Source organism: Topomyia yanbarensis, chromosome 3 (assembly GCF_030247195.1).
Source record: "Topomyia yanbarensis strain Yona2022 chromosome 3, ASM3024719v1, whole genome shotgun sequence".
NCBI lineage: Eukaryota > Metazoa > Arthropoda > Insecta > Diptera > Culicidae > Topomyia > Topomyia yanbarensis.
The window spans coordinates 150,454,358-150,477,597 of NC_080672.1; the positions used below are offsets into that span (position 1 = coordinate 150,454,358).

General features: G+C 35.0%; 1 protein-coding gene across 4 annotated transcripts in view; it reads right to left on the bottom strand.

The window, feature by feature from the left end:
* Positions 1-7: 7 nt before the first annotated feature.
* Positions 8-23,240, bottom strand: part of LOC131693111 (phospholipase B1, membrane-associated-like) — a 35,635-nt gene continuing 12,402 nt past the window's right edge. For all 4 annotated transcript variants that reach the window (XM_058980667.1, XM_058980671.1, XM_058980670.1 and 1 more), the window contains exons 2-5: positions 16,195-16,742; positions 7,422-7,550; positions 7,203-7,364; positions 8-503 (exon numbers count right to left, since the gene is read on the bottom strand). In XM_058980667.1, the coding sequence (XP_058836650.1) occupies positions 29-503; positions 7,203-7,364; positions 7,422-7,550; positions 16,195-16,742 (1,314 nt within the window). In that variant the 3' untranslated portion in view covers positions 8-28. The remainder of the gene's footprint in view (positions 504-7,202; positions 7,365-7,421; positions 7,551-16,194; positions 16,743-23,240) is intronic.

The following is a 23,240-nucleotide window of genomic DNA, read 5'->3' on the forward strand; positions in this document are numbered from 1 at the left end:
CATTTTATTCTATTTCAATATATCACAGTCAACTATTATAATAGGTTCTAATGTACGGATTCTGCACAGTCGGACACTTGAAAATTTCGAACAGCTCCCTTAGTCCTAAAGATTTCCCCCTGGTTGGCTCCATCATGTTGTTCCACAATCCATTTGCCGAAACGGCATGTCCCTTCTGACTCAAGTGAATACAATCGATCGACATAATAGTCATATCCGATTTACCATCCCGGCGGTAGAAGACACTGGCTTCCTTAAAAAATGGCTGATACACAACGGTAAAATCGTCACTGTGGAATTCCGGCATGTAGCTGACACGTTCCATGATGGCTACGAACTTTCTTTCCAGCTGACGAAAAAGGTTACGCCGATCGGAATACTTTGGCCCAAACAAGCAGGAACACTCGATCGGGCGCGTTAGTTTACAGGAAAACGGAAGTTGTGATTTGTCCATTGAAAATGACAGACTAATTAAAGGGGATGGAACCAGGTTGACGATAGTTCTGAAAGTAGGAGCAGAAAGCAATAGATTAACAGTTTACATTTGTTATCATAAGTTGAATAAAGTCCACGAGAAAAAATAATGAGTTGTGTACAGGACGCGACCATGGTGTCCTGTACACAACTCGGGGGAACATTAATAACTTTTTCAAAAGTTTTTCGAATAACTATCTTCACTTCAAGTAGATGTAACTGTTTGCATTTTTAAAACAAGTACTGGTACTCATAGATTGAAAATGTTCAAATAGTTAGGAATTTTATTTTGTTTAACTATAAAAATAAAATTGCTTTGCTGTAAATTTTCATTGGTTGCTTTTGGGGCAACAAAATATGTCTATCGAAATGAGAGATAACGCTTAAAATGTTGTGTAAATTGCATATCTGCAGGCAATTTCATGGCCCGATATTGTGACGTCTCGAACTAGAACAGAATTGCCTCGAAGGATACAGTTGGCTTTTATCGAACTTTTCCAGGAAAATATTCGAAATGAAATATTTAACAACAAAAATTTCGGATTTTTAAATGATCAGTTTAGTTGAAATTGACTGACTTCATTAATATACAAGGTATTGTTTGAACAGATTGAAATGATGCATGGGAGTTGTATCATTTTCAATTTGAATTTGCGCTCATAAATAGTATATGAAAAGACGAAATAATCGTTACTGATAGATGCTGAACATGTTTAGAATATGGTTTGTTTTTTGTTTCGATGATTTTGTTAGACGGAACCATCTTATCGTATATTACTGAAAAAAATCTCAATTGATCAAACTTACCCCGGTGATCAAAGATATCCCATTTTACGGTAGTTATTAAGACAATTATAGAATAGTGCCAGATCAAAACCTTTTTTGAATTAGAATTTTTGATACGAATGGTGCTATTGTATAACATTGGTGAATGGTGCTATTGTATAACATTCACGATTGATTAATAATTTTTTATTAATAATAATATTTGATACATTCTGTAATAAAACAATTAATCAAAACCAATTCATATGTTATGGAATAAATTTGGCATCTTTGATGTTTTAGATTTATTTATTGACTCTTCATGTTTTTAACGATCTTTAACAAAACTTCATTTCTATCAGCGCCATTCTTACAACTATCTTCATAGAGTGATTCACAGGAGGCCACTGCTCTTTCAGCAATATTATTACTGTCATTTAACCCTTAAAGACGCAAACCTTTTTTTAATTTTGTGAAAATTGTCTCATAGCCTCAATACGCTACTGTATTAATTTTGAGATGATTTTCGCAATGTTCTGTTAAAACTACATTGCGCCTTTCACGTTTAAGGTCGAATGGAGAAATATACAAATATACAGAACCAAAATAGCAATTAATTTCCACACTATGTGCTAAACCTTCAGGAAAATCAGCTAATAAATAACTAGTACTACTGGCAATTTTAATTTTAATTTAGCCCACGCGATGGACAAAGCTGCTTATCTCTCGTTGTACATTTTTGTGCCATTCTCAAAGTAAACTTAACCCCATATTTATGAACAACAATGTTTTTAAACGGCTACAACTTTTAGTTTGGGCGAGATTTGCTTTCAAAAATAAGTAAGGTTTACAACTGGGACTTTTACCTTGAGCACTAGTAGTTAAGTATTATCCGTAGAATTTAACTTATTGCAAATATTCTGATTGTATTCCGCCGGAGCAGTGCTGACGGGAATATTTTCAATTTACGATGAAAAATGCAATATTGATATATCTGCATTATCTTGGATTATTATTGAAAAACCATACAACCGCTAAATATAACTTCCCTTTGACTACCTTTTCGTGTAATTGAACTATTGTAAATATTATGGAAGAATAGATTTGAGCATGGGAAGATAAAAATTGAACAGCTACTAGCACTGCGAGAGAAGCGCCTATCTTGACCCAAAAAGGTTTTTCACGATGCTTGACTCAAGCAGATACAAGCAGAAATAGATGTAGAATATGAAAGGGTATATTCGAACCAATTGCAAAAATGTTTAAAAAGTATTACAGCGCAGAATTACCTACATCAGCACCACGAAAAATGTTGGAAGACTTTTCCCTCCTGTTAAAGATAGCATACCTTGATTACAACATCAGAATTGCTAGACATCATACATCCCTAGTAACAATTGAGGTTTTATGGTAGTTTTATAGCCACTAATAAAACTTAGATTGCACTTGTGGCGCTATAAACCTTCAATTGTTACTTGGGATTGGGCTGATGACCAATCTCCTGAAAATCAGACTATCTGGCCATTCTCTCTTCTTATCTGTTAATAATTATAGTATTTGAATGTGACAGGCCCGTGCGCAGAAAATTCTCAAGGGGAAGGCTTTTGATTTTTTACATTTATTTTAAAAGAACATTTATTTTAAAATAAATGTACATGAACCCTCAAACTTTGATGTTTATTTTAAAAGAAACATACATAAACCCTCAAATTTTGAAGATTTTTTCAGAGGCCTGGACCTCGTCTTGTGAACCAAACGACTCTGCTCAACAAATTGGGTAAATGTGTTATCGAAAAGAAGCCATCAATAGACACCGCTGCATATAGTGGTCGGAAACCCCAAAAACGCGAACTTAATTCACTAGAGGCCAAACCATCGAATGTATTCACAGGGTATTTTTGAACGAATTGTTCGTAAGAATATTCCCCACAACCTGATAAAAATTAAAATTAAGCATGGCTTACTACGATCAAATTAAAAAAATGAACTTTTTATGCTGACGAGGTAGAAAGTTGGTGTCTTCGACAAAGTTTTAGAAATGCTCGTAATTAAGAATTTTGTTGAACTAGTTGAACTTGTAGGATTTAATCTTATCGATTTGTAAAACGTTTTCTATGGCAACACTCTCAAATTTAACTTTTTCCACTGTGACTTTTCGTGCAAACCGTGCTGTAGACAAATATGGAGGCATTAAAACCACATAATATTGTTGACGACTGTAAGTAAAAACACCCAAGTAAAAACATTACAAAATGACCTTAAAACCTTCTTACCTTTATTATGCGTAGTCCGGATATTGAAAATAGTGCCTGCTCGTCCATTCTGGTTTGCACCTTTCTCTCTTACACGCAGTTGAAGATGGTGTAAAAAAAATTGTAATTCTTCAATAATTCTAAAACAAATGAGTATTTTTACTAGAGTGCCGATTTCAGGTAAAAAAAATATATGCAGTGTTCAACAATAATTTAATTTTTACATGTAGTCTTCAACAATATTATGTGGTGTTAATACCTCAACATTTGTCTGGAACATCGTTTGCACGAAAAGTCACAGCGAAAAAAGCTTTATTAAATTGCTAAATTTGCCTTAGCAAACGCTTTAAAAATCGATAACATTATGTCCTAAAAGCTCAAATTGTTCAACAAAATTCTTCATTATGAGCATTCCTAAAACTTTGTCGAAGACACCAACTTTCTACCTCGTCAGTAAAAAAAAGTTAATTTTTCTATTTCAATCATAGTAAGCCATGCCTCAATTTAATTTTTATCAGGTTGTGGGGAATATTCTTACGAACAATTCCTCCAAAGATACCCTATGAATATATTCAATAATTTGGCCTCTAGTGACGTTTTTGGCATTTCCGACCACTGTGCGTTCAATGCTGGCTCATGGTGGATTCGGATTGGTTTGTAGTAGTTGTTGAGCCAGCCGACTAAACTTAAACCTCTTGTATCTCGTAATTCTCATCCATCCGGGTCAACCATTAAGCCAATTTTCGCGATCCATTTCGCTGCCACTCTAACGGAATAATCATCGGCGGTAAAAAATTTTCTAGACAATGATATCCCCATTTTCTCCAACTTCGTGTTTTTCCTCCTTAAACTGCAGTTGCTAGCCCTCTGACCGACATCTGCTGTCTACTCACTACTTTTGCTAATATCGAAGCTTGTCGATACGTTAACCGATCCTTTAGAGAAGTCGTCCAACTTGCCATACATCCCTTTCCAGCCACCCTCGCAAAGTTTCGTCCTTGGTTTCTTCATTGACTTGTTTCTAAAGTGACCGAATTCAAATGACATTTTATGTGTCCAAACAAGGCAAGCCAACATGGATCTTTTGTGTAATTTATGCATTCATTGAGCACAAAAGAAATATTTTCAGTCACACGGAGCCACACATACGGGCGATCCAAGAGTAGACGTCCAACCATTTCCAAAACGACGAGCGCCGCGGCGAACACGATAACTCTCGATAAAATTCTCTAGTACGGAAAATTCAATAAGTTTTGTAAAGCCTAGACTATAGTTAGCCGATGAACCACAAAAAATAGAAAAAAGTTTAAATTTCGAAAAATGGCTTCATGAAAACCGAAAAATATCATATTTTACAGAAAAATTCGCTCATTTTTCTTCAAAATAATAGGGAGAAACTAAAATTTTACTCTGTTTTCTATGGTTCATCGACAGGCTACACATATTGGGCATCCTCATAAAAAAAATAAAGTCAATTCGTCGATTAGTTTTTGAGTTATCGTGTTCGCCAATTTGAAAAACGTGGTTTTGAGAGAAAAAAACGCTATTAAAGGGTGCCTCACATCAAATTGCATCACGGAAAAACGCTGTAGAAATTGACCCAAAAGGTATTTTCTCTAGAAAATATTGATAGAAGTTGTTTAGAGTGTATTATTTACACAGAATTTTTATAGTTGTCAGTTTTTCGAAAATTGTTGGCGATAGATTGAAATCTGCGTGAGTTATAGCAAATACGCGCGTGGAATGCATGACTGCTTAAAACAAAAAAAAGTCCAGTGTAGCCACGGAGATTGCGAGAGACCTTTTTAGAGGATCAATACTGACAATTAAGGGGGTCCTCTTATATAATTGAGCAAAAAGTACCTAATTCTTGATAATTTTTTTTGAAGAAGTAAGACATGTGCGCTATTCTTCAAAATGTCTATTAATGGTTCATCTACAGAATAACACATTTCGACTGTAAGGTGTTAAAAATGGCATCCAAAATGGCGGCTCCAGCTAAAGGCGTTTTGAAAACTGACCTCATCTGCGAGCACGATACAGATCGCAATTCGTCATCTACAAGCAGCAAACCAAATCGATTTTGAAGATTTACATTTCGTAGAGGCGCCCCAACCTAAAAACATGAAAAAATTCGATATAGAAACAAAACGGCGGTCACTTGAAAATAAAGTATCGTTTTTTGGCATGATTTTTCTACTTTGGTCGGCTGTAAAAAATCGGTAATGATCAAAATATTGCGATTTTGTAGTTTACAGCGCCCGAGAATGTTTTCTTTCAGGCGGGCATAACCCGAAGTTGATTGGTTGAATGGTTCAAAAACGAGAATGCCCGCAGATTCGAAAAATGTTGTTCCGAGAAAACCGCTATTTTTGTCAATTAACACTCGGAAATTTAGATTTTATAGATGAACCCTTAATAAACATTTTGCAGAATAGCGCACATGTCTAAGTCATTTTACTACATCAAAAAAATTATTAAACATTAGGTACTTTTTGCCACAATTGTATAACAGGGCCCCCTTCAGCGTATAAAAAAGAAGTAGATTATTTTTGCCTTCTACACCAGATGTTCTCCTTAACCCCTTCATGCGCATGTTGTTTGTGGACAACAACGTTTTTAAACAGCTATAACTATTGATTGAGACAAGAAATATACCTAACGTACGTATTCTTGGCGTCCATATGCATATCTTCCGTATATCTAGCGAATTTATGGCTAATGGGGTACCGTAAATCGGGGTGACATTGATCACTTTTCGAAGTTATCATTATATATTTTGCGGCGCAACACATTATTTTCAAGTTTAATATTTTTAAATCATGTACTGGTGTATGAAGAACAAAATTGGATGGTTCTACCTGAAATTGTCCGCTTACTACTATTTTTTCAAAAATCATTATAATTTGAAGTCCGTTTTCGTATTCCGGGGTGACTTTGATAATCTGTATGTTCACCCACATTAAATTCTTGATGTAAATGTTTTTCATTTAAATGATTGTTTAAACTAATTCTGAAAACATACTCATTGCTAAATAGCTGTTAATTGGTGTTACACAATGTATTTCAATATACTGTAAAATTCTAGTAAACAAAATTCGCATAATTCGAGTTCAATTTGAGTAAAAGTATCTGAAAATTTATTCAACCGCCAAATTTGTTTTATTTTAGCGGTTTATCAATTAACAAAGAGTTTCATCCATTTTAAAAAAATATTGCGATTTTAAGCTTGCGAACTAGTTCCACAATTTTTTTTAATATAAGTAAGCTCTTAAAAATAAATTTGGCACATACGACTCTAAAGAAAAATGAAAACTTGGAATTTACTATTGTGGATAAAATCTATGATTTTTTAGTTGTATAGAAAATTGACACTTTACGATGCTTCGCCAAAATAAGGTAAAGTAAAATTTTGTATTTTTGTACATTTTGTATTCAAAAATCGAACAATATACTCAAAAAGTATAACGAATCGCCACTTTATAAGTTTAGAGTAAAACTCATTTCAAATGGGAATGATTAAGTAGACTATTTTAGCTCAATAAGTAATCTTCGAAAAAAGTTTCAAGTGATCAAAGTCACTCCGGTTTACGGTACATCCGCATACGAAAAAGAGTTTGTGTTACTGTATTTAGTTTTTTTAAGTTGTGACATTCTGCCGTATTCCCGAGTAACGTAAAACAAGAGAAAGACTAAATCTTAATCACAAACCTTGGCATGTTGTGCTTCAAGTACTGTAGTGTTTTGATCAAATATTTCTCCTGTACTTCGTTGATCCATTCGGTAGCGTTTGTTTGGTAGCAAACATCCGAACAGAAATCGTTGCCGCCAATCATGAATGTAACCAGCTTCCAATGCTTTTCCCATCGTACTCTAGGAATAGAGAAGTTATATTAGAACCTTTCGCCACAACAATCTATTGCACATTACCTTGGATCCATTTTCATACGATCGACTAATTTTGCGGCATTGTAAGGCATATCTGTAGTAGTAGCAATGTTCTCCGCTACATTGAATTGAGCTGACTGATGAACATTATATGAATCAAACAAAGAGTAACTGAAATAAGATAAAAAGTTAATACATATATTATATGTTCTTAAGAGGGGGAAGGGGTAAGGGATTCAGCGTAAAAAACATTTTTTTGCGAATTTATTTTAGAAATTTAGGTGAAGCGAATTGTTTAAAACCAGGAGCGGATCCAGAAAAAAATTCCGGGAGGGGTCCGAAATTTTGAACATTGTACAATACGTTATGCGTTAATACCTTTTTTAATGAAAATCATTAAATTGTTTTTTTTCACGCTGAAACCCCTAACCCCTCCCTCTTAAGAATCAAAGTGAAGGGGGATACGAAATTATTGCAACACATAACTTTTATCATTTTTCATTGATTGGAAATTAATTAAGGGGAGTTTCTTCTGTAAACGGGATTTTTGTGACTTATTTTTGTGTGTGAACAAGAACTATAAAGTTGAAATTTATCATGGGCAGTATACTTCATTAGATACAACTACAATGTAAATTTCATTAAAAAATATTCAGTCATTCCTAAGATATGATTGGTCAAAGTGGAACCTGCTGTTTTTGCATAGGTAAACGGTGTGCATTGTAGATCCTCTGGAATTGGATCAGAAACAATTTTTTTTTATTTGTTTACAACTGCTCTGCAAAATGACGTTTTTGCTTTTAATCCACCTAACAGTGTTAACTTAGAACTGCCTCGTCATATTGAATAACGATCAAATTAGCAATGGGAGGCTGGCGGGTGGGGATATAGCCCCCCTAATGTTTTGAATTTCTTTGAAAATTTTCATAAGTATGATTATAAGGTTGAAGAAATACGAGAAACATATGCAGCTTACTGCATATCTCATTTTACTTAGGCAAACCATGTAATCTTAGAACGCCTCGATAAAATCAACAGTTGGCGCAAGTTAGTTGAAATCAGAAATCTCTATCGATAACAAGATAAGATTGCTGAGAGGAAGCGGCAACAACAACAAATATTCAGTTACTGACTTCAAATACAAGAATACTGGTGATTAATATCATTTTTAGCACTGAAAGTTATAAACATTTTATTGCAAACGATTGATGCAGTTTGTAAAGGCGATTCCAGGAGGTATTATATGGAAAGCAAGAGAAACCTTCAAATTGCTTCTAAAACTTAACGGTGATATAATCTTTGAAAAGCTTCTGGAATTATTTGGATGTTATTTATTTGGAATTTATTTATTTGTTTGCAAAACAACTTTCTCTACTTCTATCTTTTTTCATTTAAACGACATTAAATTAGCTACCCGATCAGAAAGAAATAACAGAAAGCTATCAAATTTATATCTCATGTTGATATTTATTACTCACTGTGTTATCTTTGTGATATCCCAATCAGCAAGGCAAGCAAACATATGTCAAGATTATATCTTCCGGTGATATCATTGCACTGCTAATATGATATTAATGTACGCATATAACGATGATGTTATAATAAGTTATACATATGTTCTTTCACAATTATCTTTGAACGCTTACGGTAAACTGTAAAGCGGGAAAATGACCATATGGTTAAAGCTCCAATAAACAAATCAAACAATCAACTGTGAATGATTGTTACATTACACAAATAACCGTCCATTTACTAATACGCTGAAGTCTCTTTTCATGCGTCGTTATTCAACTTTTTAAAGCAAATTTTCGAAGTTTTAGATGTAACTTGTCAGTAAGGTGTTTGACTTACTTGGTTGCATTTTGATTATAAGAGACACTCGTATGACACACAATTTCGAATATGGGGCTAATGATTTCATTGCCTTTATTCAATTTTTCTTGGAATCGTAAAGTTATCAACAAGATATGTTAAAGTTTATAATTTTCATATAAAAGTTATTTTGAAAAAGATGCAGGAAGTATTAAGCACTCCAGATGAAATAATAAAACGCGAATTGAAATAAAAAAGCATTTTAAAACTATTTGTTATGGTTTAGTCAAATGGTTATATGATTAATTTTCTTTTAATCAATTGTGCATATTACGAAAACGAATTTTCAGAGCTTAAAAACTTTCTGTATACTGATTTCTACAATATCGTTATGTATTTTGAGGATCTTCGAGGATTTTCAGTCCGATTTCTCCAATTTATGCGGGTTTTTCATGAACAATTAAAATTGGCCAGTTTGTGCGTTCTCCGAACTACCAAAGCGTTGCATTTTTTTTAAACTTCGCATAAAAATGTTTGAGTTACTTGATTGTTCTATCTTTTCATTCCACGTAAGATAAGTTTGACATTTTACGGTTGAACTGACAATTGCTTTGAATGCGCAATGTTCTAATGTTTCTGCTGTATTCGATGGTTTTCGTTCCTCTTAAAAAATTCATCGAGCTAGCAAATTTTCGTAATAGTCAAGATACTTGATTCATTTTGTAGAAAGTTAAAACAAAATAAGGTGACCTGTTCAAATTGTTGAAATATTAATATTTGTTAGTATGCTGCATAAAGCTGGCCTAGAAATCTCTGATTATATACATATCCTAGCTGGTATTATCGTTCGCTGTTACAATTTAAATGAATTTTAAATAATGCTTGAAGTAGCTAAAAACTTTAATGTAAAAATATTGAATAATTCCCCTTAAAATAAAATAAAATTTAGAATGGAAAATATATTTTAGAAAAACATGAAATATTCTAGAATTCGTCACACCGAAGAATCCTCAACAATTTCTCAAATTTTCTGATTATCTGTTATAATATCCGCAGTTGATAGATTGCATTTGTATTTCTGGGAATTATTAGGTTGCGATAATTGTACTGACTTCATCTTCCCCATATTAAAAGTGCTAATAACAAAACCTCTTGAAATTTCAAAAAGCAATCCTCAAAACTATGGTATTTGTTTATTTGAATCTATTTGGAATCATAAATAACATTTGCCGTATTCTCCGTTAAATAATGTACGTAAACTATCCACTCAATGTTACTACATCGCGTCGGCATTATTACTAGAAATCGTGTAAAATATGTTAACGTACAAGAGAAGCGCCGATGTGCACTATTCAGAATCTAAAAATAGCCATTTTCCTAATCTGCAAAGATACTATAAAGGTATTCAGTCTATCGTAATTTAGACAGCTGTAGTAGTGAGTAAAACTGCATGAAAACAAAGCGTATGACATAAGGAAAACAAACAGTCCTTAGGCATTGGCAAAGTTCAATGTGTGCGTTCTGGAAACAAGATGCATCTATAATCGTTTTGGTCTTGACGGATGCGAGGAATATTATGCTAAAATTAAACATCAGTCGAAAGCAACGTCTTTGGTTCATGCAGGAAACATCCACATAAAACTCAGAATACCCAGGTTCAAATCGATATAATCCACAAATAACCATCAGCGTGTCATATATTAATAACAATCAGCCAACATGTATGCAATCATTTGACAAAACTATAAAAAGTTTTTGCTACATGAAGCTTTTTGCTTCCAAACGAAAAACGCCTTAATTTATGTTATATTTTTCTATTTTTTTCTATTTTTAGACTTGCACGCTAAATTCGTTGATACTATACAATAGGTAATAAAAACTATATTGGCCGTGGGGGAACCTAACAAAATTTGTTATAATTCTGATAGAAGCCTATCACATGTGTCATATTTTTGATATATACTAGAAGAATTTGTGTTATGTTTTCTGTTATTTTACCAACTAACGAGACCAGAGTTATTACACAACTTGTTATCATAACAAAGTAACACAGTCTGTAATAATTTTGCTATTTCTTTCTGATCGGGTAGAGATTACTAAGAAGGAAAAATTATAAATATTTTAGTTATGAAAGGATTTGGAATATACAGATCGGTTCTCATGGTAAAGAGGGGCGATTCTGCCAATGCCGCGAGACATTTTGATTGATTTGAGCATAGAAACTCTGCCTAAGCTCGACCCCGACCAGTAGAAGATTAAAAGCTTAGTCCGGAAGTTTCTATGGCTCTAAGTAAGTAATCTCTAGCTAATTTAATGTCGTTAAAAGGAAAAAGGCAAATGTGCAAGAACTCTTCATTATACGAATGTGGAATATGGAAATGTGTTTTTCGGATGCTTCTTTAAAAAACTAGTTTTAATGGGATGGGAAGGTTGTACCTTTCATTTGAGACTAAGTTTGTGCAAATCGGTCCAGCCATCTCTGAGAAAAAGAGGTGACATTTTTTTTCCACATACAGACATACACACACAGGCATTTTCCGATCTCGACGAACTGAGTCGGGCGGCATATGACACTCGGCCCTCCGGGCCGGGATAAGGTTGACGATTTTTAGAGTGATTGCATAACCTTTCTATATGAGAAAGGCAAAAAACAATAAATCATGATGACATTTGCTACCATAAATATTGAATTATTTGTCATAACATATAACCCATACACTGAAGTTAGAAGTTTCACTAATAGAAAAAAATTGCTTCTGAAATATTGGAAAAGATTCTGGCGATTACTTTAGGAAACTGAAAAAATACATTAATAAATATATAAAATACCTAAAAATATATGTTTAAATTTCTTATTCCATGGAAAGCATGAGATATACAATTCCGCTTTTAGGACAAAAAGTTTTGGGGAACGACCGACAGCAGATTGCATGATCACAACGTAGCAAGTTCATAAGACGATCAGTTCAGCAGTCACATGACTATCGTATAACACACGAGAAAATTGGTTCGATGTGGAGTGCCAATGAGCAACATATGAGAAGAATCAGACTAGGAGCTTTTTGCTCGCACTGGTTATACGTTGAAACAGCGTAGTGGGCTGAACGCCGTTGAAAAAGACGATCATAACAGGGGCGCATAAGGTTTGAGAATTATGAACTAAAAAGATATTCAGGAGTTGAAAAAGGGCAAGAAGGGATCCACCCCCTGTTCGTGATGATGGACGGAAAAAGACTGTATTCGGAATGGTTGGATGGCCTCATATGGCTTATCTACAGACCCGACAATGATAATTATCGAGACATAACGCGCCTCAATATCGCTTTTAAGATACTCTTCCGTGTTTTTAGTAAACAACGCCCATTGACAGAATATTTTGTCAGTGATTACCACAGCGGGTTACGAGAAGTCAAACGATGGGCCATTGGCTTATAACAATACTACTTGTGGACTGGTAATTAGATTAAAAGATAAATTGAAGCATGGAGATGCACTCGAAAGTACGATACGATACAGTGTACGAAGAAACGAAATCATAATAACAGGCTTCTTGGCTTCATGGAAGATTTCGGTCGTCGATCACAGATCAGTTTTTTTTTATAATTATTAAATTTATTTAGGCCCAAATGCGGTAGCTCAACGAGGCCGATTGTTCGTTTTTTACAATAAATAAAAAAACAACTATGTTAAGTTTTTTGTCTCGTTTAGACGCAGCTTTCTGAGATCCTTTTTCTAGGGGGCGAAATATTGCCAGTGTTGTCCACTGCCATTTGAGGTTCGATCCGTTTGTCTTCTTTTGCGTTGTCGTTCATGTCCATGTCCTCATCCGTACTACTTTCCTGCTGCTCGCGGTCAGATGTTCCAGTTTGTGTCTTATTCTTATCGGTCGTCATTGTATGTTCGTATTTTTCGGCATTCGTTTCGTTGTTGTTGTTGCTGGTTGTTGGTGCTTGATCCGAAGATGTTGGTTTTGCAGCTGTTAGTGGTTTAGCGTAAAATGGTTCTGGGCTGATTTCAGTTGGATTGGTTAAGTTTTCCTTAACAGTTTCTACGCAAGGTTTTCCGAGGTGCAGCTTCTTCGTGCAGAACTGGCACGTAGGAATTTGCCCTGGGTACGTGACTAGTGATGTTTGATGAATGAGAACATCGTCACTTCCTAACGCTGTGACGGTTATGTATGAGGGAATTGGCTTGGTCACACGCATTCTCACCACACGAACACCGTTAGGGATGCCCGGGAAAAAATTCCTCCAAGTCTCATGTGTAACGGAGTCTACTTCTCCGTATTTTTGCAAGCATTTTTTAATCGCGCCGTCAGGGGTACGCGTAGCCAAATCATGGACACGAACTTCTACAGCGCCGTTCTCGATGTATACGGGAATGCTATATTTAACATTGCCGCATTCGGCGGTGTGCTACATGTTGTTTCGCGAGGCGAATGACTCAGCTTGGTTAATGTTGTTGAACGAAATCAGCACGTAATGTTTGATATGATGCATTTGTAGGGTTTTCACTTCAGCCAGATTGAGTTTCATCTGCACTTTTAATAACTGTTCCACTTCCCGAATGGCTGGTCTTACGGGGCATTTCGAAAAATCAACAGCAACACAGTTCGGCCGTATCTGGGTTGCTTTTTGCTGGGCTCCGTCACTCATCACTAAATCGCACAGTAGGTATAGGCTATTGTTATATGGACTGCTTGTGTGATAGGCACCGATTGATTTTTAGGTAGAATTGACTGTTTCACTTGCGCGGGACGATTTTTTGCTTCTGCTCAGGGCGAGATGTGAAGACAAACTGATCACAGATCAGTTGAAGTTGATTAAATATAAATTCTGCCAAACTACTATCAAATATTTACTACTATACACTAAGAAGAAATTGAAAAATGGCCTTGGAGTATAAGCAACGAGCTGTACGGATTCTACACGCATGCTTACGTCGCACATAGGAGTATTTGACCGAAAAAGATCAAATTTTTAGAAATCATTATCAAAGGAATTATACTATAGCATAACGTTCTCTAGTAATTTCAGCATTAGTCGCCACTCATGTTGTGTGTATTTGCTAAAGTTTAGCAAGAGTGTTAACTGTCAAAGGTAGAGATTTTTTAATTCTGCTTGGCTGATTAAAGGTCGTGCGAGTAAACAAAATCTATAGACATTATTCGAATTGTTTTGACTCAAATATCCTTTTCTTTCAATAAACAGAGGTCAGAGGGATATTTTGGCTTAGATAGACCCATGTATTCGAAAAAATATCAGTTTTTTAGAACTTAGAAATAAAGAGAGAAAAACGTCCCAGTGAAAAAACTCCTATAACCTGATCAAGTTTAATCCAAATATTAGATCGGCGAAGAAAAACTTGTGCATAATTGCACCATTTTGAATATGAGATATATGAATAATTTGATATTTTTGACATTTTCATCCGTTGTACTACGTTGTCCGTGCGAAGTTCAAATTTTTGCAAGGATATTTATTTTGAAAATAATGGATAATTCTAGGTAAGACTCAGGTTTGGTTACCTGGGAAACAAAATAATGGTTTTATTAAACCAGAACGCTCCAAAGTTTCTCGGCACTAACTGATTTACACAGTTGAAGCAAAATATGTAGTTCAATTCTGCATTCTGTTCATTCACCTGCTGGAAGGCTCAATTGAACACTGGGCGTCCTATTGAAACTTTGGGGCGTGTGTATCAAAAGATAATAATTCCAAATCTTAGGGAAACTGTACTTGTTATTGAATATCAAATGCAGTTCAGATCGGTCAACGTAGTGCATGTAATCCCGTTCATGCCAAGATTATTAAAGTTATTCTACTGTATCGATTTTGTTGTTCTAGGGTATCCAGGAAACCAGTGTAAATCAATTACACTTTGAAATTTGACACTTGTAACAACACTAAAAAACATTCTCCCGAAGAAGATATTTCCATATTTAGTGAGGCAAACTTGACTAGAAGACCAAACAAGATAGCGCAAAAAGCTATCAAACATGCCTTTTCTGGTTATTACATCCTAGAATCTGCTAAACTTACTTCTTATAAACCGAAACCCTCAAGATTTCATTCTTGTAAAACACCCATCCTTTGGAAATACAATACGTAAAAAATATCTTTTTAGATAACAGATAACGCAAGTTTTTCATTGGCCAGAAAGCTTTTTTTACACTTGTATATGAACACAAACCTACAGATTATTACTAAATCATTGATTTTAAATGCTATATTAGTTGAATATTAATTTCTGCTGCAAACAAGTATTTAAATAAATTCGGCCATGTTTTTCAATCAAATACTCCTCTGTGTGGCGAGTGGAAGTGGAAAATAAAGGATTTCGATAAGGACGTTTTTGTGACAGTACCTCGTGCTGACAACGTCACTTCAATTCCGAGTGCCGATGAGCTATCGGAAACAATAGTTATGGCATGTGATGTAACAATGCCGAGGAAAAGACATTTAGCATCAAAAATACAAATTCGATTTGGAAATTTTCCATAACCCCGTTTCCTTTACCAACCTACCCCCCCCCCCCCCCTTTTAGAACTTTTTAAGGTCAGTTTATATGGGAATTTGCTGTGTGCCGCACTCTTCAACCCGTAACTTCGGAACCGGACGTCGGAATTTCAATAGCAGGGAATGAGAATGTTGTACCTTTTATTTGAGTCTAAGTTTGATAAAATCGGTTACGCTATCTCCGAGTAACCGACGTGCATTTGTTATTCACATTAATACATACACACACGCACACACACAGGCATTCGACGAACTGAGTCGAATGGTATATGACACATGGCCTTCCGGGCCGGGATTGGTTTGAATACATTCAAAGTGATTGTATAACCTTTGTTTATATGAGAAAGGCAAAAAGTGATTTTGCTAGTCAATTTACGGTATATGTAAACTGCCCTAGAATTTTGTTTTATACGACAAATACATGAGCTTTAATAGTAAATTCACGGTGTTGCTATAATTACATGCTCACCCTTTTGTATTCTCACCCGAAAATATTCGGATTGAATTCCTTCAAAATATTCGGCAGTGTCAGATGGGTCCGCCAAGTTCCTTGTCCACCAATGCACCATGCCAAACCTCGGTTTTCAATCAAAAGCTCCCACAGAGCAACGGAGTTAGCAGCGGTAGCACTAGTCAATGAATCTCCTATAGCGGATATGACGTCGATATCGCCAGGTCGCAATTTATGCACACTGATTGGAACAGTCTGACTTCGGTATCCGCGGGTATCACACGGGAATGACACACTCGGCATTACATGAGACTGCAGAAACTCTCCCTGAACTCTCCCTCCGGTGGGCCCCAGAAATCGATTATACACTTCTCGAAAGCTTCGGTAAAACATTCGGATCGGCATCGACGCATCCAGCTGGCTTGTTACAATATGGTTTTCGAACTCATGCGTTCCGGTCAAATTCTTCAGAATATTACCCCTCTGTCTGTTGATCCGATTCTGAGCTAGTCCCATTTCCATCAGCATAACACCAAACACCAACAGCAATGAGAGGATTTTTTGCTTCCCAAACTGATCCATCTGAAAATTATGTCGAAAAAGATAAAAATTGAATTATAAAGATTAAAATATTTAGCGACAAGCGCCGGTCTAGTTGAATGGATGGCGTGGTAACCCACAATTACAGGTAGACAATTTCAATTTAGTTGTATCAAAACACACGCAATCATCAAAACACATCGCAAACAAACTGAATCATCACTCATTATACTGAACTTTCAGTGGAATGCATCAGTCACTGATATTGCCTGCCAGCGAGATGATATTTCAAACGCATAGGTATAACGTTATTCGCTTTTATTAAAACTATTCAAACGTACCGTTCGACCGTTTGTCAGGCATAAGTCCTGTATCGGCCCAATACTGGTCTGGCATAGATCCGAAATAAGTCCAATATTAGTCCGATGCTTGTCTGATATTGGTCTAACGTTGGTCTGATGCTGGTCCGACATTGGTCCAGCATTGGTCGGATGTTGGTCCGATATGTGTTCAACACATATTCCATCTTATATCCACTATCATCTTTTTTTGATTCTCTACTTGATCAGTTCACTATCATGCAGTAAGTGTTGAATTGATATTTGTCCGAAAAGATGATAGCTCAAAACGGTAGGATATCAGCTATTAACTTCACTGAAATTGTTCAGCTGTGCGCACAATTCACACGTCCTTTCCTTACCTTTCATTTTAAAGTTATGGTGTCTTTGCCAAAGTTGTTGCATGGCATCTAGCGCGTTATTTGATCATTTCATATTAGTTCGGAATTCAGTCGCTAGGGACTTTTTAATGGAATGAGATAGAAAAATGTCTTCGACAAAGTTGTATGTCAGGTAATTATATCTAAGTATATCTTCTGAAGATACTAACTTTGTAGGTCATGGCGCATTTTTGATAACATAATGTATATGTTAGTTTTTTACCCAAAACATGCTCTATCTTGAAAAGTACGAGATCTACATAGTTTGTACCGTAAACCGGGGTGACTTTGAGCATCGGGGTGACTTTGATCACTCGAAACTTTTTTCGTAGATCGCTTATTAAACCAGAATAGTCGACCGAATCATTTTAATTTAGAATGATTTTTACTCTAAACATAAAATACTGATTTGTTGTACTTTTTGGTAATATTGTTCGGTTTTGGGGTACAAAAACTTCAAAACACCGAAATTTGACTTTTACGAAGCTTCGTAAAGTGTCTGTTTTTTATAAAACAAATAAATCTCAGATTTGAGCAAAAGTAATAAATTACAAGCGAGTTTTTATTTTTCTTTAGATTGAAATATGCCAAATTTAGTTTTAAGAGATTGTTTCTTTTAAATACATTTTTTGTAAAACTATTTAGCAATTATTTTAATCTAAAATTCACAACATTTTTTTATTGTTCAATATTCCAATGTGCTAAAATGGATGAAACTTTTTGTACATTGATAAAGCACTGAAATAAAATAATTTTAGCAGTTTTAAAGGTTTTCAGAATATTTTATTCTAGTTGGACACAAATTATACGAATTTTGGTTACTCGAATTTTAAGTACATTGAAATACTTTGTATAATGCCAATTAACATCTATTTAACAATGAGTATCTTTCCAGAATTAGTTTAAGCAAACATTTGAATGAAAAACATTGACATCAATAACTTAATGTGGGTGAACATGCCGGTTATCAAAGTCACCCCGGAACACGAAAACGGACTTCAACTTAAAATAATTTTTGAAAAAAATAGCTGTAAGCGGACAATTTTAGGTAAAACCATCCAATCTTGTTCTCCATACATCAGTACATGGTTTAAAAATATTAAACTTTAAAAAAATGTGTGGCGTCTAATAATATGTAATGATTACTTCGAAAAGTGATCAATGTCACCCCGGTTTACGGTATCTTTAGAAGATATATTTTTATAATGATAGGACCTACAATTTTCTCGAAGACACCATATTTCTATCTAGCTTTATTAAAAAAAATGATAACGGTGCCGCTCTAACCAACATGGGAAAATTCACTCATTCGTTTGAATGCATTTGATAGCCATTAATCTTCGGTTCAGCCGCACACAATAACGAGCATAGACCATCGAACAATGAGAGAATACGATGAACGCTCTCTCCATCACCACGTTTGTTCAATCCGAAGAATTAGCGAACACGTACTAGTAGTAAGTAATAAAAACTATTCTAGAAACGCCAGTAGAATAGGTAGGAATTGAATTCTGAATGATTCAAAATTTACTCACTCATCAAATGCATTCGTCGACTCGCTCAGTGAACTTCATACACGTAATTCCAATAGTAAGCATGGGGCGCGGTATATATCGGAAAGATTGAATTTGAGTTTCTCTATAAACTTTTTGTTCGGCTCGAAAACTTTTAGGTGATTATACAGAATGAACGAATTAAATGAAAATATAACCTGGATCGAATACTACTTCTGTGACATGTAAATTCGATAGCAATTGTTGTTTCACGGCGAAAACTTTGAGACGTCGCCTATATGAATGGCTTGAGATAGTAGCGTCGCACCCGGCAAGGGATGAAAATTGTGAAATTCAATGAGCTTTGCGAAAAGCTCAGTGTAGACTTTGTGGCGTTCACATCGCGAGACAAACACAGAGATAGAGAGCATGAGATATATCAGAAGATGAATGCAATGGAATGAATTTCGAAGGAATTTTTCCCATGCCTGGCCCTAGCGACTGCAACCAAATAAAACGATAGGTGTCATACAGCAACATTTCCGAAGACACTATAACTCTATAATGAAAGATAATTGATACCGGCAAACGGGGTAACATGCAACAGCGGAGTATCTTGCAACACGAAGGATTCCAAGAGAATCCAACCGACCGCAAAATATGACCATCGTCGATTCAAACGAAGCTTTACAGATGTGTTCTGTTTATGTATCTCCATGATTTTCTCTGGTAATTGCAATATTTTGATACAAGGGAAATCTTTCAAAAAAGGGCGTAGACGTTTCTACGTGTATTAATTTCAGTTTTTTTATTCGATTACTCTATGTTATACAGTAAAAATGTCTGAGAACGAGTTACAGGGAATGAACACTTCTGCACGAAAAATTTACACTGAAGAAAATGTTGTGTTATTTTAAACAAAAATAAAAATTTATGTTAAAATTCAAATTTCAAAAAAAAAACCCTTTTTTTCTAATTTTTTATATTTTTTCAACAAAAACCTAAAGAGAAAAGAAATATTTTGAACGTAGCTTCATGATGGAGAACTTATCAGCAAAAAAGTTTTTCTAGCAATAATGTTAAACATGTTTTTAAATTTCACACTAATTGACATAAAAAACTGTAATTTTATAACGGAATAAAATTATCATTTAAAATGCAATGCATTTAACAAATATCTTCCAAAATGCGATAGTTTTCGAGATATTTGGAATTTTGCTCTAACAAAAACAATTAATTCGTGTAATTATGTCCTTTTTAAAAGTTATTCGCATTGCACCATCATTAAATGTCAAAAATCTAATGTTTTTCATTTTAAAGTCATAAAAGAAGCTTGTTCAGTGTATATGGATCATGGAGAAGGTTTCTATAAAAAAAAGTTTTCCTAACTACAACTTTTGACAATTTTTTATAATTCATACTATTTGCAGTCAAAAGTGCAATTTTATTCTTAAATATGATTCTAAACGCCATTTTAAATCAAAATGCTCATCACAAAAATTTTCTGAAATGGAGTAGTTCTCAAGATATTTTAATTTTTGTTTTAACAACACAATCATTTTGTTTTATAACGACCTTTTAAGAAGTTATTCGTGTTTCTCCATCACAACAATTGGTTTTTCAAAAGGCCCGTAACATTTCCTGTGATTTTCCCATTGACGTCAAGGCCATATTGTAAACCGTTTGTAGCCAAACCTTACGTTTTAGAGCTATGATGTCTTCTAGACTAATAATCAGTATCGGATAGGCCATCTCCAGATGTAGATGGTATAAGGGTGGCTCTTACTGTTAGGGTCCTTCAAAAATTATTTTCTGAATGTGAAGAGAAAGAATTTTGCAGTCTTCAGCAACATTGTAGAGGAACTTACACCAAGCAACCTTGCCGAAGATGTCATAGTTGTATCTCCAAAGGTTTTTATTTTATACCTATTTTAATTAAGCAACTTAGGGTGGTCCTAACAAAAACAGTTTTTTTGCTGTAACTTGCTAGTGAAAAATTGTTCCTGAGCCTGAGGGATAACCCTTTTGCAAATGAATGGTTAGGACCGTGTATAAAAGGTGGAGCTAGTGTTCTAGTAATATTCGCGATATGTTTTCAAGGAATTTCTTCAAAAAATTATGACTGTCAACCGGCAGGTTCTATAGATTTATTCAAACAGCGAATTTGTGATCCCCAAAATTCAAAAAAATGCATCAAGGTAACGAAAAATGGACCTTCCCACTTATTTTGAAGCCATTATATTTAAATCTTTCATGTTTATATGTGTGACAGTTGACCTGATTATATAGTCAATTCATACAGAGTTCCCAGGTTCTAGCGCTTGTATGCTTCAAAAAGTCCAATGCGACTTTTGCCCCACTCGCACTTCTACCGCACCTTACTCTAATATTGCTTGTTAGAATCTTAAAAAGGCTATATGAAATATTGTTGTGATATATTCTTCGATTTATTCATTAATATAAGCAAAAAACTCGATTTTTTATCTTGTTGGCAGGGGCGGCCCAGAAAAAAATTTCGGGAGGGGTTCGAAATTTCGATTTTAAAATGAACATTGTACAATACATAATACGTAAAAACCTCATCTCCGATACGATATATTCAACCCGTTCGTAATCGCAAATTTCGAGAGGCTTGTCGAGCTCTATTCTCAAACCCGATTTATGTCCTTTTAAACTTCGATTAAATAGCGCAAAATGTCAATCCTTTACATTATCCCAACCGTATCAGTCTCCCTCATGCTTCTGATTCAACTTCGACACATCCATAAAAAAAACAAGATTCTTGGAACCCAGATCACATACGTCTGCAAGTAATCCCAAATATCTTTCATAGTAAATTTCGAGAAGTGCAACAAGATGTTTTACACCGACGGGTCAAGCCTCAAGGCTTCGGTATATTCAATCAAAACCTCACCGCCTCATTCAAACTCAATGATCCTGCTTCAGTTTACATCAGAGTACTTACTGCTATTCAGTATACCCTTGGGATTATTAATGCATTGCCCACCGATCATTACTTTATTACCTCGGATAGCATCAGCTCAATAGAAGTTCTCCATTCAATGAAACCTAGAAAGTACATTCTAAATTTTCGGAGGATAATATGGGAGCTCTTGCGTGCTTTGTCTGTAAGATCGTACAAGATCACCTTAGTTTGGGTTCCCTCGCATTGCACCATACCAGGTAATGAAAAGCGGACTCTTAAGCTAAGGCGGGCGCTTTAGAAAGTGACATCTACGAAAGACCAATCTGCTTCAATGAATTTCTCTCATCAGAGGACGCTAGCAAGTTGGCAGACATTTTGGAGCAATGAAGAGTTAGGACGGTGGCTGCATTCTATCATCCCGACGATATCAACGAAACCTTAGTTCAGAGGAATTGAATTATTTTTGGCAGCCCTAAGTTTGCGCCGCTAAAACAACAAAAATGATCCATAAAAAATTGAAAAACGATCCATAAAAAAGTTGTCCATGTTCCATAAAACAAAACTGAAAATCCATAAAACAGTGTGAATGATCCATAAAAAGGGGTGATTTGATCCATAGATTATGTAAAATTGAACCATAAAATGGTCGCAAAAGAGCACTAAAATAGTAATAAAAGAGCAATTAAAATCAACTAATGCCCCATAAAAATATTGGAAATGTTCCATAAAATGATACATTTTGCGCCATTAATTTCCTGACATTGATCCATAGAATATTGACAATGTACATTAAAACACGTCGATATGTTCCATAATATCGACAAAAATGCTCCACGGTATTACAAAATGGAGCAATAAAATGTCAGAAAAAGTTCCATAAATTTGATAAAAATGTTTGCTAAATAATTTTTCTTGCTCCATAGAAGATGTAGAAATGAACATTAGAAATGATTCATATATCGAACGTTAAATTATGGTTCATGGATATTTACAAAACGATCCATAGGAAAAGAAAATGTAAAACGATCCATTAATATGTGCTTATGCACCAGAAAAATTAAATTTAATGAATTCATGCGAAATTGTTGCTATTCGAACTAATAATAAAGTTTATTACATTTGGTTGTAATGTCAAAGTACAACAAATAATGCATACATTATAGTTAAACTTCAGCTTCCGTATCCCACTAGTCAGCTACCTGACCTTAGCTAACCTGAAATCATTATGGCAACTCTTTAAACGTCAGGGTATTTATGATATTAGAGCGCTGAGAGTTATTAGACCACTGATACATGCTGGCATGAGTCGCAAATACTATCTGAATAACTATCTGAAGCGAAAACGGACACTTTATACACGAACACTGACTAATGTGGCTACGCCACATCGCTTTCTAGTGCAC